Source organism: Octopus bimaculoides, chromosome 23 (assembly GCF_001194135.2).
Source record: "Octopus bimaculoides isolate UCB-OBI-ISO-001 chromosome 23, ASM119413v2, whole genome shotgun sequence".
NCBI classification, from domain to species: Eukaryota; Metazoa; Mollusca; class Cephalopoda; order Octopoda; family Octopodidae; genus Octopus; species Octopus bimaculoides.
Window position 1 is genome coordinate 31,365,747 of NC_069003.1, and position 20,819 is coordinate 31,386,565.

A 20,819-nucleotide genomic window follows, 5' to 3' on the forward strand; every position below is an offset into this window, starting at 1 on the left:
TAGGGTAGTGTGTGTGGGCGGGGTGGGGCGGCTGCCTTTATGGTATAATACCTCTTAAGTCAATGCCGCCTTTTATCATCGCTGCCATGAAAATCGCATTTACCATAAGTAAACCAAGGTATACCTTTCCATCCTTTCATCTGCCGAATAACTTAGCTAAATTGTCGGTTTGGTTTTGTTCTATCCAAACCTACTAACAAAGATGAAGTCAATCACTTTTTTTTTTGCATCTCTCCAAAATGTGTGTGTCATAAATAGTTATGACTTCCTTTCAGTGAAAAACTACACCTGAGTACACCACACACACACATATTAACATACACACACAAATGCATACAGACCCGTTTGTGTGTGTGGGTATGTATATGTGTGTGTGTGTGTGTGAGTGTGGAATAATTATAAGAATTTAACTCGGCATAAATCATAAAAAAGTTATATATTTCCAAGCTTATCTACACTTTAAAGCAAGACTTCACCCAGAAATGACTTCATTCTTTCTTTTGGTTTTCCCTTTCGTTTTTTCTCTTTCTTATTTCTCTCCATTTGTTTCCTGATCTTTCTCTCTTCCTCTCTCCATCTCTTTCTCTCTCCAAATCTTTCTCTCTCCAAATCTTTCTCTCTCCATCTCTTTCTCTATCCCTCTCTTTCTCTGTTACTCTCTTTCTCTTTCCCTCTCTTTCTCTGTTACTCTCTTTCTCTCTCCATCTCTCTCTCTCTTTCTCTCTCCATCTCTCTCTCTCTTTCTCTCTCCATCACTTACTTTCTCCCTCTCCGTCTCTCTTTCTCTCGCCATCTCTTTCTCTATCATTCTCTATCCATATCTCTCTCCAGCTCTCCATCTCTTACTCTCTCCACCACTTACTTTCTCCCTCTCTCTATTCATCTCTCTCTCTCTATCCATCCCTCTCTCTATCCATCCCTCTCTCTATCCACCCCTCTCTCTCTATCCACCCCTCTCTCTCTCTTTCCCTCTCTCCATCTCTTACTCTCTCTTTATCACTTACTTTCTCCCTCTCCATCTCTTTCTCTCTCCATCTCTTTCTCTATCCATCCCTCTCTCTACCTCTCTCTCTCTCTCTCTACCCTTCTCTCTCTCTATCGATCTCTCTCTCTCTATCCACCCCTCTGTCTATCCATTCCTCTCACCATCTCTTTCCCTCTGCCTATCAACCATTTATGCATGCATACACAGAGACGCATGCTGCTCAGAAGCAGATATAGGAGAGAGTTGAAGCATATTATATTTCATCAGCTGTAATCATTTTGATTCCTTCTACATCAATACTTCCTGGCATTAAAAGCATGATTTTTGAAAATGGAATATTGTATTTTGTTGTTTTTCCTGACACTTTCTCTTTGAGAACAATTTAAACGACTGTACACGTTCGTGTGTAAGTGAAACAGTCTCTAGTTTTCTAGTCTTCTAGTTTTAGAACATGAATAGCTGAGAAATCTATCTTTCATCCATTAACTAGTTCACCAAGGATTTACCTATCTTTTACTGGTAAGAGAAAAATTAACACACACACAAAACAAAATAAATAAATAAACCTGCAAAAAGCTAAAAAAAAAAAAATGTTACAGAAATGTTTTATGGATATTTTGGGGGGGGGGGGTTTCTTCTTACAAGAAATAATTTTTCCTATGAGAGAAAATTCCTAATATTCATTCCGAATTCTTCAAGTAAAAGCCGCATAGAATTCCCAATGTATTAACTTTTCTTTCTAACACTTAATAATATTTTGACAAGTCAACTAGTTTCATAAGTTACTGCTTTAACCTTTGACCGTCAATGCAGAAACATATTAACATACTTGGTTTGAATAAGCCATTATGTAGTGGAAAGATTACTACAAAATGCTGTTAGCACCTACAATTCAAAGTGATTACAGTTACAGTAAGTCCTCTTCTCTACCAGCTGAGCAATCACAGAAGGAGCCTTTATGTGGCCCCACAATCTATAAGAAAGAGCAGCCACCTTTCCTTTTAATCACACCAATAAATGCAGGTGTGGTGGTGTGGTAAGAAGTTTGCTTCCGGACCACATGGTTCTGGGTTCTGTTCTACTGTGTAGCACCTTGGGCAAGTGTCTTTTATAGTGATGGGATGTTCAAAGCCTTCGCAGTGGACTTGGTTTACAGAAACTGAGAGAAGCCCATCGTGCATGCATATATGCTCACATCTATCTATCTATCTATCTATATATATATATATATATATATATATATATATAAAATTTGTTAAAAATGGAGAAGAGAAGATGTTAAAATTTAAGAGTGTTGGTCTTACCATTTGAATTAAAATACAGTCTGTAGTAATTTTTTTTTTTCCTCTAGTTTCAGCTCAGAGCTGCGGCCATGCAGATGCACCGCAGTTAAACTTCCCAGTCAGCCTGAGGCTATAGTAGAAGACACTTGCCCAAGGTGCCACAAAGTAGGACTGAACCCGAAACCATGTAGTTGGCAATCAAGCTACTTACTAGACAACCACTCCTGCGCCTATTTCCAAATTTGATCATTTATGTCACGTCTGTGATTCCTAAAACAGTCAATCTATATTTCCTTTTAAACTATGAATGTTTAACACAATCCATTTCGCAAATGCATGTAAACATCTCTTATCTATAACTATGAAGTCCTAGTGGCACATATACGCATCACTCAAAGACGACCGTAAAATCCCCAGAGGTGCTCTTATGCATCCCACTCACTTATGTTGTGAAATCCCAGACGCTTATATGTCTCTTTTAATCATCCATTAAATAACGTTTGGTTGGTTGTTAGCTATTGAATTCTGAGAAATACTGACATTTCGACCAATGAAAGGACGCATTAGTGGGTGTATCAAAGAAAGAATTTTGGTTTTCAATGTGCTCTACATGGTAGCATATGACAGGGAAATGGATATTGATTGAAGTTGGCATGTGTTGAAGCAGTGGTGGAGAATGTGAATGCGTAGGTGAAAGTTTGTGTGTCGACCATGACAGTTTTGAAAAGTATCTTAGGAAGCTCTTTGCTTGAAATACGCAAAATAAGTTGACATTTTTCAACACAGATTTTTGTTGGAAAAATAGAAAATAAAAGAAAAAAAGCTATAGTTGTTGACTGCTTTACAAAAAGTAATAATACTTGTACATATATTTCAGTCATTTTTAGAAAACATTCTATCAGATTCATGACTTTGTTATAAGCATGCAAAGAAATCAACAATAACTCACAAAATTAATCTCTATAGAAATTTATTATAATTACTTTTAATTTTTACAATTATAAATAACAACTCAGGCTGTAACTTCTGAGCCCAAGTCAGGCGCATGTGAATGATGTCGAGAGAACGTCTGCCACTCCCAGTAACATAGCAGTTCAGCAAAATGAGACCAGTTGACATCAGGAAGGGCATCCAGCTATAAAAAACCATGTCAAACCAGACTGGAATCTGGTGCACCCCTTCAACTTATCAGCCCAGCTCAAGCCATCCAAACCATACCCGGATGGACAACAGACATTAAACAATGATAACGATGAGGATGAGAATAAGTACTGAGGTCAATTCATTCTATGAAAAGTTCTCCAAGGTGATGCCCAACCATGGCCACAGTCTAATGGCTAAAACAAATAAAAGGAAAAGACAGTTGAAACTTAGTGAATTTTTTCCTTTTTAAAAATTCAAGTTTGAACAAATTCTGAGGTTGAAGCTTAACTGTGTTGGAGCAGTGTACTATAAAGGTGTAACATTGAGGTCAGCTGACAGAATTTGCAGTTGATCTTCTGCATTCTTTCATTTCAATCATTTTTTATTTCTTTTTTTCCGTATTTTTTTTTTTTGCTTTGCGTTTGCATTAACTTACGGTTTTTGTGCTTGGTATGGTAATTCGCCTGTGTTTGTGTAGAATAGCTTAACCATTCAAATACTTTTTCTGTTGGTTCTGTTTGTGTGTGGCATTCGATCAATATTTCTTTTTTTTTTTTTTAATACATTAGAAGCTCCTGCGTTTGTGTTTAGAGGCATGTGTGCAGTCAGTTGAGTACAAATTTCAATTAGACTGATTTTAAGTAATATATTATCTCGCAGCATTTTAATGACAGACTTGTTAGATATACTCTCAGTATTGATTTACTTCCACTGATACTATATAATATGTTAGTAATTAGCACAGGTTGTCTGTCTAATGTAAACCTAAGTCCCAAAAAAAAAAAACACACTCAAAAACAGGTTCTAATATATTTTCTGCAATAAAAGAAATGGCTTTTATGGTGTTTATAATGGTAACTGGTTTCTCTGTATTGTTGTTTGAATCAATAAAACTGTTGCTTATCTGTTGAGTCATGCAAATTGTTACTGCAGCTCAGCAAAATATTTGAGTACAAAGCAAGATGAACATTAATATTGAACTGAGTTTCAAGTTGAGCCAATGTGAGAGGTTTATGTTTGTGTGTGTGTGTGTGGTAGGGATGGGTTTTTCTATATGTCTGATTCTTTTTACATGACTTGGTCACTTGGCAGGGATGGGCTAATCAGCATCCTTAACTCTTTTCAAGGAATTATGTACATATGGTGTAGTGGTTAAGAGCACTGGCTGCTAACCCCAAGATTTCGAGTTCGATTCCAAGCAGTGACCTGAATAATAATAATAATAATAATAATAATAATAGCATCGAAAAATACCTTAAGAATGAGAACCCAGGTTCGAAATTTCCCCAAGACACCTAATGAAGGCTGGAGGGTATATCAGCTGAAACGTGTTAACAACAAATAAGATGAGGACAAATATCAGTCAAATGTAAATAATAAAGAAGGTACTGGTTTGAAAGTTAGCAACAGAATGGTCTCTAGTAAGGACACATGAAGTTCGTGTGGTAATGTTAAACAAGAAGATAGATTTTGTGTAGCACTAAATAACCAAAGAAGCTTCGATATATTTGTTTGACCTGCTAAAAATATCATTCAAATTTCACTCAAATCACACTGTAGTGTTTTAAAAAAAATAACAGGATAGACAGAACTATTTTTTTTTTTTTTTTTATGCGCACTTTTAAAGCCTAGCCAGGCTCATGGGTCTGGTTTCCCAGTTTCTTTGGACCTATGGAATAAGAACCAAGCTTAAAAAAGAAAAACAAGTACTTGTATCAATTAATTCAAGTAAAATTCTTCAAGGCAGTGCCCCAGCATGGCCACAGTCGAATAAACTGAAGCAAATAAACAACAAAACATAAAATATAAATTATCTTTACCATCACACATTGTGCCATAACTTTACTGTGATGAATTTTAATGAGGTGAATTTAATAGTTTCCAGGTTTGTTATTTTTTCAATTAATGTTTTTATTTTAAATCTTTACTCGATTTTTTTTTTTTTTTAGCAAATTGATGTCTTTTTCCAAATTTTTCTGTTTTGATTTTTTTTAATACAAATTCTTAGCTGTGCAAATTAATCAGTGTTAATTTGGTTAATGATAGGCATAACAAGTTGCATTTTAACTATAAAATATATAATTTGCTTTTATTTGATATCTGTTCAGGAATTTATGTATTTAATTTAAACTAATTAAGACTTTCTTTGAGACAGGTCATGAATATTTATGAGCTGATATTACAAAATGTTTTGTTCTGTTATGAACAACTTTCCACAGGCATACACTGTGTATAGCAGCTACCTCAGACTACAGAATTTTGTGCGTACAGAATTTGTAAAGTAGGACCACTAATTTCAGGATATGGTCAATAATTTTGCCCTTAGAGAAACTAAGTTATGGGGATGTAAACACACCAGCATCGGTTGTCAAGCGATGTTGGGGGGACAAACACAGACACACAAACATATACATACATACATACATACATACATACATACATACATACATACATACATACATACATACATATATATATATATATATATATACGACGGGCTTCTTTCAGTTTCCGTCTACCAAATCCACTCACAAGGCTTTGGTCAGCTCGAGGCTATAGTAGAAGACACTTGCCTAAGGTGCCACGGAGTGGGACTGAACCCGGAACCATGTGGTTCGTAAGCAAGCTACTTACCACACAGCTGCACCTGTGCTTCCATACAGTGTATATTGTACGATTGGCAAATTTTTAACATGTTCCAATATTATTATATAATGCTTTTGTTCCATCCCTGTTCTGTGTGCATCCCTTGATGCAATGCATCTTTTGATGCATTGCATCCCCTATTATAACACTTTGTATGTATATGTGGTTCTTTCTGACAGGTAGATGAATGAAAAAATATTAATTAATGACGATGATAAATTATTATTATTTTATTATTATTATTATTATTATTATTATTATTATTATTATTATTATTATTAATATTGTTATTATTATTATTATTATTATCATTGGTGTGATTGTATTCAGTCTCACATTAATCAATATAGAATCACAGCTAGTCATGTTAATTACATACTAATGGATGCTCTAATGACACTTAATTACCTGTATAATTGGCAACTGTTTCATCAGCTTCCAGTGCTAAACCTAAGCCTTTCGGTATGGACCATGGTGGAAATAATCAAACCATTATTTCTCTTTTAATGTTAATGACCATATCAAAAGGGAATCAATATGAAAAGTTCTTCAGAGTTCAAATCTTGTTAGCTTTACCTACTTTCTTAGTCTCTGTTTAATAAATCCATACCCTAACACTCCCCCAACATATTCTCATACCTGTAGACTACTTTCTTAGTCTCTGTTTAATAATTCCATACCCTAACACTCCCCCAACATAGCCTCATGCCTGTAGACTACTTTATACTAACTTTCTCATTCATATAACTTCTTTGCTTTCTTTATTATTGAAGATTTCTTTAGCAGTTTCTTTCTTCTCTATATTTCAGTCTGGCGATGCAGGAGTTGAAGAATATTTGGAAGTTCCTGGAGAATCATACCCGGTCAGTATAACCGTATATATAAACTTTTACCGGTATTCATTATTAGATTGTTTCTCATGTATTTCTCTCGGTTGGGAGTGACACCACATAAAATGAGACACTGCTTAAGATAATCATGAAAACGAAGTCTTTAGGATCCCCTGGAGCTAAGCAACAATTAAAATTACTCGTTAATTGCTGTGAATTATGTTTTGATTATATATTGAATACAAAAACACATTATAAGCAATCAAGTTTTCAATTGGTTGTATGGTGGTCTGTCAAACTTAACCATTTACACACTCACTTAGTCATCTTATGTCATCTCCAAAATAAATGAATCTCCATTGATTTCAATTGATCAGTATTCAGTTGTTTGATTACCGCGACTAACTACTTATTGAATAAACATGTAATTGGCTGATAATTCCACAGACATGTATCTTTAATGCTTTAGCATTCAGACCACTCCATCAAATGTAATACTTATTGATTCACAGTGTTTTGAATTAATCATGCATTATTTCATAGCTTCAAGGTTTTAATGATGTGGTTGTTTACTTTTTTTAATGACATTGTAGGGTAAGTGTAAAATATTGGATCTGGCCAGTTTTTGAACATAAGACAAGTAGAAAATTTGGGCTGGATAAAGCTGGTTTATACGCAAAAGGGTTAATTCTCTGGCAGACATATTGTACAAGATTGAACCCTAAAATTACAGCTAGAGCCCATCTAGAATAAAGGTTATCAGCCATTTTTCATCTGTGGACCCCTTTGATTAATATTTTATTCTGGTGGACCCCAGTAGTCATTTGATGTTTAAAATCTAGTTTTATGGAGTCTTCTTTTAAAATTCCTATTTTGTTTTTCACAAATTAACTTCTGTAAGTTGAACTATATAAAACATGGTTCTCAAGTATTTTTTTATCTAGGGATCCCTTTGATTGCTAATTTATTCTGATGGACCCCCAGAGCCATTCAGTGTCTAAAAACGAGTTTTGTAGAAACTTCTCTGAAAATCCCTATTTTGTTTTTCGCCTGTTAACTTGTGTAGTTTGAATTATGTAAAATGTCAGAGAACAAAACCTGTTTCTTGGAATAAAGACATCTAAAGCAAAATTTTTTCACGGATGCTTAATATACTATATTGCTTGTGTGGAGCCCCAAAAATCTTATATAGATCCACAGGAGTCATGTGGATCCCAGTTAAAAACCACTGATCTGGAAGGTTTCTACACACTTTCTGGCTAACCAGCTTCCCTCACAAGTCTTGAATTAACCTGAAACTTTGGTAAGAGTGACTTACCAAGGATGTTATTGATGGCATTGGCCCTGAAACCTCATGGTTGCAAAGCAAACTTACTAATCATTAAGCCATGCTGTGTCCATCGACAAAGAATGCTAACAGAAAATTATTGGATTTATTATTAATTGCAAATTAAAGAAAACTAATAGACTTATATGCAGCTATTACATCATATAGATAGTCATGTGATAATTAAATGAAAATGTCAATGCCTCCATTTTTTAAAACTCTGTGATGCCTTTTGACATTTCAAATGGTAATCCCTTGTGAGAGGAAAACAACAAAATTCAAAGTTTGGATAAACTCTGTGGTTTCTTTACATTTGATCGATATTATTTTTGCATGCAAAAAAATATCATATCTATTGGTGATTATAGAATTAATGGCATTTGAATCATCTTTGTCATTTTATGACCACTTTCCATGCTGGCATGAGCTGGACAGTTTGTCATGATTTGAATCAGTTGTTGTTTGGGGTTATTCCCCTCCTGGATACAACCTAAGAACCATACATCGATCAAGAAATTTCTATTCTGACTTGGTTTCTATGGCCAGATACCCTTTCTAACATTAATCCCTTTACAGTGTACTAAGCAATTTTTTTTTTTAATGTGTGGCACCAGAACTAGACAAGAGAGGTTGTCGGGTCCTCAACAAGCCTAAAGGGTCTTCCTAAACCTGTGATGTCTCTGCACGACTGATGCCAAATTTACAGAGTGTTCAAGGTACAATTTTTTTCATGGGACCAGCACTGGTGAGGTTACATCCTTGCCAACACAAGGGTGAATAAAATAAAACAACAGTCCAAAATTGGGGGTCGATGTAATGATTAGCCCCTTCCCTTAAAATTGCCAGCCTTGTACAAAAAATTTGAAATATCATTATAATTCCTTATTATCATTATCATTATTATCATTATTATTATTATCATTGAGTGAGAGAGCAGTGCATGCCATCAAAGTGACACTGGGGTAAAATATACAAAGTCCAGTATACCCATCATGACTACCCATCTGATAAGGATACACCAGGCACATGCACCACAACCATGTGTGCACAACATGGTGATCTCATATCAAGATTAACGACACATGACTTTGAGAAACACTGTACTATACCCTTGAGCCAACAAATGCCTTGTGAGGGTATTTGGTAGATGGAAACTGAAAGAAGCTTGTTGTGTGTGTATGTATGCGTGTATATTGTTGAGCAGCATATTCCTGATGATATCATATAACTGGTCAGACAGTTACCAATAGATTTGCACTGACTAATACACTTGGCAATGCTGATGACTAGTTAGCAAGCAGCAAGGTCTCTGAAGAGTTGCCAATATTGTTAAGCATAATAGTCAATATGAAACTGTTTGTAACAGCCTGACCAGTTGTAGATTTTAACCAGGAATATTCTACTCAGCAATATTAAAAAATATAAACATTCAATTTCTCATGCTGAGTGCACTTCTTTTCTGACTTATGAACAGCAAACTCTGTGTGTGTGTGTGTGTGTGTGTGTATCATCATCGCTTAATATCCGCTTTCCATGCTGGCATGCGTTGGACAGCTTGACATGGAACCAACTAGCAGAGAGCTGTCCAGACTCCAACTGTCTGTTGTGGCATGGTTTCTATGGTTGGGTGCCCTTCCTAATGCCAACCACTTAAGCTGGGTGCTTATTATGTGCTACCAGCATGGGTGCATTTACACAACACTGGCATGGGTATTTTTTAAGTAGCTCTGGCACCTGTAAAGGACCAGCCCATATGTATGGAAGGCAGCGATTTTACTTAGCTTGACATTTCTTATCAAGTACAGCAAATCACCACATCGCCCAGTCCCTTATCCTTTCCTCAGTGACTCTTCCTCCACCAAGGTCGACTTTGCCTTTCATCATTTTGGGGTTGATAAATTAAGTACCAGTTGTGTATTGGGGCCGATCTAATTGACTGGCCCCCTCCCCCAAAATGTCAGGCCTTGTGCCTAGATTAGAAAAGAATATATCTTTAAAGGGCAGCAAGCTGGCAGAAACATTAGCATGACCGGCAAAATGCTAAGCAATATTTCGTCTGTCTTTACGTTTTGAGTTCAAATTCCATCAAGATCGACTTTGCCTTTCATCCCTTCAGGAACGATAAACTAAGTACCAGTTATGTACTGGGGTCAATCTAATGGACTGACCCCTTTCCCCAAAATTTCAGGCCTTGTGCCTAGAGTAGAAAAGAAATCATAGCTGGCACTGATTTTGTTACGACATTTCATATCTGAGATCTCATTGTTTGTTTACATCTACCATCTCGGATACAAACCGCTGTAACCAAAATCAGTACTGGCTCTAATTTGAATAACAAATCAGTAGAGATAAGCTTGACAAATGATCTGCATTTGGTATTGAGATGGTGTTTTAAGAAGGTTCCATGTACTCTTCTGATGGATAGGGAGAAATCAAACAGTTCTTGTGTGAGCTGCAATTACGATTTGACTTACAAATGACAGGTGCGTGGTTTATATATGCGCAGTCGTGAAATAATTAAATTGTGAAAGTGAACGCAGAATATGTAACGCTTGGAAAGTAACGAACTGAACGACCTGGTAGACATTCCATTAGCACGTGTAAAATCAGATTTTTAAAGCTATCACTTATAAATGTGATAGTTGAATCCCCAAAGCCAACATAAAAAATATTGAACACAGAGAAAATGTACTCTAGTAATTACTTTGATGCACAATATTTAAACAGTTTATTATGGAGCTAGACTAATGAATTAAGAACTGGTCATGTCATGGATAGATATGAAATTAAGCGCCAGACAAAATCGGATTTGTGCTATCCACCTATGTAGATTCAGGTTGAGTTGTACAGTGTGACGCCTTCAGCACGTGTCTTCTACTACAGGCCTGAGCAAGCCAATTGCTTTGTGAGTGGACTTGGTAAATGGAAACTGAAAGAATCCCATTGTGTGTGTTTGTGTGAATGTATGTGTTTGTGTGTGTATATATGTGTGTGTGTATATGTGTGTATGTGAGTGTGTAAATTTATGTGCATGTGTGGGCATGTCTCTTCTACCATAACCCCAAACTTTACTAAAGCCTTGTGAGTGGATTTGATAGATGGAAACTGAAAGAATCCCCTCATGTGTGTGTGTGTGTGTGTGTGTGTCTTTGCATTTATGTTTCTCCCCCAATCAGTGTTGGTCTCTCTCTTGCCAAACTGCAAAGTTATAGGGATGTAAACAAACCAACAGAATATGCATCAAACTTCAAAAAAAATAATTACTGGGGTTGATTTGTTCAACCACAACCCTTCAAGGTGGACCATAGCCTGGCTACAACCCTATGACTGAAACAAGATAATCAATTAATGATTATTATTTTCTATCTATTTTTCATAAATAAATATGTCCAATGCATCTTACTTGTCTTTGTTATTATGACATAACAAAATCAAAAAAATAAATATTGCTTCTTGAATAGACTTCAATTTTAAACGGTAAATAAATGTTTTTTTACCCTATTTTTTTCCATATTTCCCCACAAAATAATTATTCTGATGTAACTCAATAAAACGAGTAAATATGTTAGTTTCTCAAACAGACTTCATTCTCAAACTGCAAATAAATGTTTTTTAAGATTGTTTTTCTTCTAAAACAGTTATTCTGATGTAGCTTGATTTTAAAAAAAGAAATGTCATTTTGTGTTTCTAGAATAAACATCTTTTTTTTTTATTGTAAATAAATGGGGTCTTTTTTCTTAAGCTTGGTTTTTTTTTTTTTTCTCAACAAACATATTTCAAAATTCAGTTTTACAAGCTGAGTTTTAGGTCATTCCAGTTTGACCTTTTACATGTTTGGCCTTTTTGTGTTTGACCTTGCAAACTAAACTTTATGCACACATGCACGCTTGCACACACACACACACACACACACACACACTTCATCATCATCATCATATATATATTTATATATAAATTTGTGTGTGTGGGTGTGTGTGTATGTTACTGTCTGTGTATATACACACTCAAACATTTTCTCAACACAAATGCATGTGTCCGTGTGTTGTGTGTTTATATAATTTCTGTAGTAAATAATTTATCAACAAATAATAATAAATACTTACTCTAGGTAATTTATTTAAAACGAGGTAAAATGTTCAATTCATCATCGAAGCTAGTAATATATGTTTGACAGCCTTCGTTAATGGACTATTATGACAACTAATAGATTGATAAACTATGCTTGTATTCTGAAGATTGAATCTATTATTGCTTAATAAGTGGAAAAATTATCATTGTATATATCACCTTTAATCTCTGACTTCCTCTGGCAAGCCAAATAAGTCTGCAAAATATTACATTCTATTATTGCTCTTATTGATTTTGGTTAGCCCCCTGTTAGTCTTAATACGGGAGATCTATAATCATCAAAGGACTCCAAATTTGTGAGAACCCAATATATTTTTCTCTTTCCTCTACCGCAGGGGTTCTCAACAAAGGTCCATATGACCCTTTGGAATCCACATAAGTAATTTGTTGCTAAAATTTATGTGCAATAAATTGGTTATACATTCTACAAGACACAAAACATTTTTGTGCCGACAAAGGGAAATAACCCTGAAACTGTACAGTCCACAGATACTGCTTTGTGCTGAGTGGGGGTGCTAACCTCCCCTGTTTGGAAATATAAGGACACAGATCATGCGTCATATAACCAGCTGGAGACGGTGTCTCCTGGGGTTAAACAACAGTAGCATTCACCCCAAAATGAAACTATCACATTTGGTTGGCAAAAAAAGCATTATTTTAAAGTGCTGCTACTGAATAACTCTCGTTGAGAGATCTGGGAACAACAATATTTCTATTTTATTAGATCAGTGATGGTGAGTCACTTAGAAATTTGGCTGGTGGAAACTGAAAGAAGCCTGTCATGTGTTTGTATACATACATACATACATACATATATACATACATACATACATATATACATACATACACACACACACACACTTTATTTGTGGATTAACAAGGTGACCAATAGTTTCATGTCCAGAGATCTTTACATTTGCACAAGATTACCATATGGAAGTTTTGGTAATCAATTCCATTGTGGATTAGAATACATACACATGTACACGTACACACACACACACACACACACACACACACACACACACACACACACACACACACACACACACACACACACACACACATACACACACACATACACATACACACAGATATGCACATGCACACACGCACATACACATATTTATATATATAATAAACAATATATGTATCCATTCACAAAATTTCGATCAGCCCAGGGCTATGACTAAAGATTTAACCAACATGTTGTGGGATTAAACCCAAGACCACATGCCTGGAAAGCAAGCTTTTCAATCACTTACCCATACCTGCTCCTACACACACACACACACACACACACACACATATATATATATATATAGACGGTTTAGATATAGATTCAAGGCTTGAATATATATATATATATATATATATATATATATATATATATATATATATATATATATATAGATATATATATAGATATATATATATGATACATGATATATGAGTGATTTTTATTGTTTTTTTCCTCTTTTTTATAGAAAAGAAAATTCAACAGAAGAATTTTTGCACTGTTTGGAATAATGGTAAGTTATTGTTTCATTTTCTTTTTTTGAATGTTACATGGAATATTTTGAAAAAAATGATTTCATTAAAGTTCAGAATTGTTTGTTGTACATCACTAATGTTGCTTTACGCAATATTTGACCCTTTAGCATTTAAACTGGCCATATCTGGTCTAAATATTCTACCCATTTAATGTTCATATCAGCCAAATCTGGCCTTTCATACCTACCCAACAATGTCATTCTAAAAATACAGTCACATCATCAAAATTTCAAAGCTACAAGATAACGAATGATGAATTTAAAACAATGTGATAGAATAGTGCAAATGCTAAAGGGTTAAGAATATTCATAAGATCGTTTGTATTTTATGGGCACAGCTATAGCTGTGTGGCTAAGAAGTTTTGTTCACTACCATGTAGTTTTATGTTTGATTCTGGTTTGTAATGCCTTTAGCAAATTTCTACTGTAACCTCAGGCTGCTCAATAACTTGTTAGTAGAATCTATTAGACAGAAACTTTGCAGAATCTCACCTTATATGTGTGTGTGTGTTGTGTGTGTGTTGTGTGTGTGTGTGTATAGAGTGTTTAAAGTGGTGTGCAGATATTGTATATTGAGAAAAAGGAGGCAGTCAGAATTTCGGATAATTCTTTATTAGCGCTTTTGTTTGTTTATCGAACTCATCAAGGCAAAATCAAAATGAAAATGGTAAACAGAATGTGTCATTGTTCATTTATATGAATCAGATGTTTTTTTGTTTTTTTTGTTCAGAAGGGGAAAAAATTATTTTTGCTTTTTTTTTTTGGAAAAATGAACAATGAAACATTCTGTTTTACCATTTTCCTCAGAGTGAGAATTAGACACAAAAAGAATCACATTATAATCGGTTGGGTGGTCATCAACAGACTCAATATGACAATAATGTGTGTGTGCATGTGCATGTTAATTTTTAATTTATTAATTTGTAATCAAATGAGTTGAATATGGAAACGATTGTAGGTAACAGAATAAATAAGCATTACATTCGATAGAGTTAGCTAAATATTTCTGGAAATTCCTGTAGCTTGAGGACAAATGAATGCCAATATTTCAGTCAGGAGTTCTTCCTCAGTCACACACTTATATCATTTTACAACATTTATTAAGGCTAAATGATTTTTTGCAGAAGCCAACTGTCGCTAGTCTTCTCAGATTCATACTTTCCTCGCATGTGCTTATTTAACGATAATTTAGCATCGTTATTAATGTTGCTATGACATGCAGTTAATTAGAATAGTTTTAAAATAATCAATCTTGATAATAATTATAAATAAAAGTTACAAAATATATATTAAAAAACAAAAAAACTATAAAACTATAAAAAATTTCATGTGTAAATGAAAACATTTTGCTAATTTATTTTAGATATTGTGTGTGAGTGATCGTAAATATTTAGTATGTATGTCTGGTCTGTATGCATTAAAAATATTCAATATACATAGTTTCTAATTTCAGATGTCTAAAAAAACATCTTTAATAAACATTTACAAATAGTGTAAATATATTAGTTAGATGTATTTAAATGTCTTTGTCAATGTTTTATAGCATGGAATCATATTACTAAATGACATTAAAATTTCATGTAAAATACTGAAAATAACAGAGAGAATTTACATTTATAGTGATATGAGCATAAATACATGATGTTTAATTTCCATAAAACTTATATGAAATTTGTGTTGGTGTCAGAAAATAAAATTAAACACTTCATCAAAATAAAGATTCAGCATAAATTACTTTGCTAGCTTTTTAACTACATGTATGTTTTATACAGCAAGGAACATTCAGGATAAAATGATTGCACTTTAGATACATTGCACATTTGAGCAAGAATCTTCCATATATACACACACATATATATTATATATACATGTGTGTGTGTGAGTGTGTATGTATACTCTTTTATTCCTTTATTCTTTTACTTGTTTAAGTCATTTGACTGCGACCATACAGGAGCACCAGCTTGAAGGGTTTTAGTCAAGCAAATTGAACCCCAGTACCTAAGATAAAAGTACCCAAATACACTTTGTAATATAGTAGGCCTTAGTAAGGACATCCAGCCATATAAATCATGCCGTAGCAGATATTTGAACACATTGTAGTCCTCAGACCTGTTAGATCCTATTAAACCATCCAACTCATTCCACCATAAAAGACAGACATTAAAAGATAATAACGATCACACATACACCCACACACACATATATATTCTTTTATCTTTTTAATTTATTTACTTGTTTCTGTCTTTTTGACTGTGGCTATGCTGGAGCGCTGTCTTTTAGTCAAAGAAAACGACCCCTGGACTTATTCTTTGTAGGCCTGGTCTCTTTTGCCAAACTGTTAAGTTATGGGGGTATAAACACACCCACATCGGTTGTCAAGTAATGCAGGGGGGAAAAGTAAACACAAACACAAAAATATATACATATATATATAAGATGGGCTTCTTTCAGTTTCCATCTAGCAAATCCACTCTCAAGGCTTTGGAGGGACTGAACCCAGAACCATGTGGTTGGGAAGCAAGCTTCTTGTCACACAGCCATGACTGCACTCATATGTATGTTTGTATGCATGTAATTATGTTGGTCAAATTTTCTAACTTTTAAATGCATACTCCATTAATTGAAAAAATATAGCATTGGGTAATTAACAGAGCATGTTTATTACAATTGGTAAACATGGGTCTAACTACATGCATTTTGAGTATAGGCTAATGAACTGTATTTGTCATTTGCAAATTGTCTTTGTATAGTGTGTGTGTGTGTGTGTGTGTGTTACCATCATAGATTAATCATATTTTGCAAGAATAATTAATTTCAATAATTTTGAAATTAATAATAAAATTTAATGAAGAAAGGTCCTGCTATGAATGAAAAAATGAGCAATGCATTAATTCTACTGAATCACATTTTATTAATTTTTCTGTTTTCTTTAAATTAAAAGAAGGTATTTAACAATTCACTTTAACTAAATGAAGTGAGTGGTTTTCAGTTTGCTGTTTAAGTTTGACATCTCTGTCGTTAAAGAACAGAAGCTATTAATTATTTATTTATTTATTATTTATTATTATTATTATTTTTTTTTTTTGCTTTGATTAAAGGACGTCATGCATTGTGAATTTTTCCTTTCTTTTTCTGTTCTGAAAGAATCAATTAGGTTAATGAAAATAGTTTACAAGTTGTTCAATTTAGCATCAAAATTACTTGATTTGGTCAAAACAATTTGAAATACTGAGTATGGCGTTAACCCTTTTAGCATTTAAACCACTCATATATGACCCCAAAAATTCTGTCTGTTTTATGTTCAAACAGGCCATATCAGACCTCTCACATCTTACCATACAATACCATTCTAGTGGTTCAGCAAAAGACATAGATAGAATAAGTACCAGGCTTACAAAGAATAAGTTCTGGGGGTCGATTTCTTCGACTAACACCCTTTAAGGTGGTGCTCCAGCATGGCCGCAGTCAAATGACTGAAACGAGTAAAAGAATAAAAGAATACACACACACACACATGCGCATACATATACATATACCACATATACACACAAATGTATAGCCAACTAAGACAAACAAACTGATATAAACATAAATATTCATATTTGAGCACACACATAAATTTAAAGCTAAATATGAAAAAAATAAATGGGAAACCAAATGTAACAAATTAAAATAATGGATTAGAATAAAACCAGATGGATTAAACCAATTGATTAATTAATTATAAAGGAAAAATATAAAATAAGTTTAAATATATCATATTTGTATTATCCTGCATTCACAGATACTTTATGTTTAGTCTTTTTTTTTTCTCGTTAGTATTATTATTGCTTAATTTATTGTCTGTCATTCTTTGAATATTAATGCCATCATTGTTTCATTTTGGATAATTAGAAAAATTTGAAGAATTTCACTATCAGCAATCAATAAAAATCTTGTGTTTTTTTTTTTTTTCTCTTAATCTAACCCTTTACCTGTGAAATTAAATTTCATGGTCATTCCAGTAATGATATTAAAAGTCTTCTAAAAAATAGAATTGTCATTTTCTGCAAGTTACACTGTCTCAGTAAAACTGATGTATCTCAATAAAAAGCGTTTCAACAAAAGATAAATTGGTATATAAAACTGCCTTTCCGCAGTTGAGGGTAATGAAATTTTGAGTGGAAATATCTGATTTCCACAGTAAAAGCATTAAAATAAAAGTAGGAGATATTGGATAATATGGTTCTGAATTCAGTGTCTGGAAAAAATACAGGACAGTCATGGTTGGAATGCCTCTGATCACAGGTTTGACAAGATCCCTAAACTCTTTCACTGTAAAATTAAATTCCCTGGTTATTCTTTCAGTAATGATGTTAGATATCTACCAAAAAGATAGGATTGGTATTTTCTGCAAATCACATTGGCAAATGAGGCTGATAGAATAAGTGCTAAACTTAGAAAATAAGTGCAGGTGTCAATTTAAAAAAAAAAACCTTGAAGATGGTGTCCCAGCATGATTACTATCCAATGACTGAAATGAGTTAAAGAATAAAAAAAGGAAGAGGTTTCTGACTAGACAATTCATTATAGCTTTAGGATGGTTAGATTTATTAATTATATAGTGTAAAGTTTCACTAGGTTTATAATAGACAATTTAAATTTAGAGTGACATCAAGGAAAAGAAGTATGATAGCAAAGTTTTGAATAATATATATCTAATTCTAATTTAAATGACATAAAACTCACTTAAACAAGTCTCATTGTAACCTAAACAGAAAAAAAGACAAGCATAAATCGTCATTAAAAGAAAAGACAGTTGATCAGTCAAATTATCAATCATTCTTAAACTCTAGTTGTATAATTTTTCTAATGCAAATCTTCAAACTTTTGAGTCTCCAGACAGCTACAAGTCTATTAAAGTCTCTAAATCAAATAGTAACATCACACATAGTCTATGTAAGAAGAATGGTAAGTTTGAAAGTAACTTTGGAATAATTGATTATTGCTCATTTAAAGGGTCTGTATGTTCGTTTGTGCATGTGTGTCTGTGTGTCTGTATGCACATGTGTGTGTATGTTTCTACTGAATTGTATGTTTGTCTATGTATGCAATTTTCGTCTGTGTGTCTGTCTGTGTCATTTGTATATGTAAATTTATATATTATGCAGGTAAACAAATCAAATATAACAGCTTGGGTTTCTATACAATATATATATATATATATATATATATATATATATACATGCAAACAGAAAGAAAGCAAAGACTGAAGACTCTCAGACAAGGAATATTTGAATATAAATATATAGACATTTATATTAATAGATCAAACTTGCACGGAGTACAAATGACAAAGAAAATTAAAGGGCGAGAGATAAGGTGTTATAAGTCCAACAGAGTTGGTTTTTCATAAAGACATCAGAGGTCTAAGTTTGAATCATTTGAGCACTTCTAAGTTTCAGGTCAAGTAGCCCATCTCACTCAAAAGGTCCCTGAATAAGACTTAAGGATATTGAATGAAACACCTATGTTTCCAGAGGTGAATTATCCAAACCCCGCAGAGTTTCTCTCAACACATGGCTATGATGTTCCCCAACTACTCCTGCTCGTGATCAGAGATGCATGTATCATCAGCCTCTAAGGGAATGCTCAACTGGTTAAGGTCAAGCAACTGACAAGTAAATCTGTGGTATTGAGCAGAATATTTGCTGTAAGCCATCTTTTATACCAAGACAAAACAATGTACATGAAAACACTTCCAATCAGTTAAGATCAGAAGCCATGACAGCCATGGCTTAGTACTGCTATTATATTTAACTTGGTATATATTTTATTATTATACCTATTTTTTCATATATGCTCTTGTGTTATGTTTATAACAGAAATGGTGATTCCACTTTCATATTTCAAAAAACGTCCACATCACATTCAACTAAATTAATTTAATAACAACAATTAATTATGTAATTATTGTATTGCTGACAAAGTTCTCAAACTTTATGGGCCACCGCCCCCTCATGGTCACATAATACCCCCAGTGCCCCCACCCCTATTTTTATGCATAAATAAATACTTTATATTTACTAATTTATATATACTATGAATCATTTGATATTTAACATAATATTATCTAATGTGTATACAATACTATAATAATATTATAATAAATTCATAGCGTCCCCCAATCTATTGCCTTCCTCTGAATGCATCCTTTTTCACTACGCTCCCCCCACCGCTCCCTTAGGCACCAGCGCCCACCTGGACCATCCCAATGCCCATCAGAGGGGTGGCGGTAGCACCTACTTTGAGAACCTATGGCTAAAACAATTAAAACCATTTTGATAAGTATTTGATATTTTGATAAATATTTGATATTATCTTCCTTTTATTCATCTTTTGTTATATACACACACTTTAAGAGAGAGAGAGAGAGAGAGATCGTTCAAGTGTCAGTAATTCTACAATTACTGTCAGTTAATATAATTGCCAGCATACAATAAATATTGTTGAAATAGAGAAGAATTCTTCAAGTCACTTACTTCCAAGGTTTCAGTTTTGTTGCTTTCTTCCCATTCAAATGAAATATCTGAAGACACAAGAATTATTAAAAATAAACATGTTAATGTCGCAAAGTACTTTGCACTTTAATGATTTTGATGAGTGATATTTACGTAAGAGCAATATTTACGTCTGCACATGTGTGTGTGTGTGTATGTATGTATGTAAACAAATTTTAAATCGGTTCAAAAATGTCTCAGTTATATTTAAACTGATGTAGTTTGTTTATTTTCCATCACTTTTCCATGCACAAATCCCCCATCTCAATCAAATACACACACACACACACATGCATACACACATACATACATACATACATACATACATACATACATGTATACATACATACATACATACATACATACATACATACATATATATATA

General features: G+C 33.7%; 1 protein-coding gene across 1 annotated transcript in view; it reads left to right on the forward strand.

The window, feature by feature from the left end:
• The window catches only part of LOC106870407 (venom phosphodiesterase 2), a 93,319-nt gene that overhangs the window by 14,690 nt on the left and 57,810 nt on the right, over nt 1–20,819 (forward strand). The window contains exons 2-3 of the mRNA XM_052976061.1: nt 6,867–6,920; nt 13,830–13,874. Of these exons, the coding sequence (XP_052832021.1) occupies nt 6,867–6,920; nt 13,830–13,874 (99 nt within the window). The remainder of the gene's footprint in view (nt 1–6,866; nt 6,921–13,829; nt 13,875–20,819) is intronic.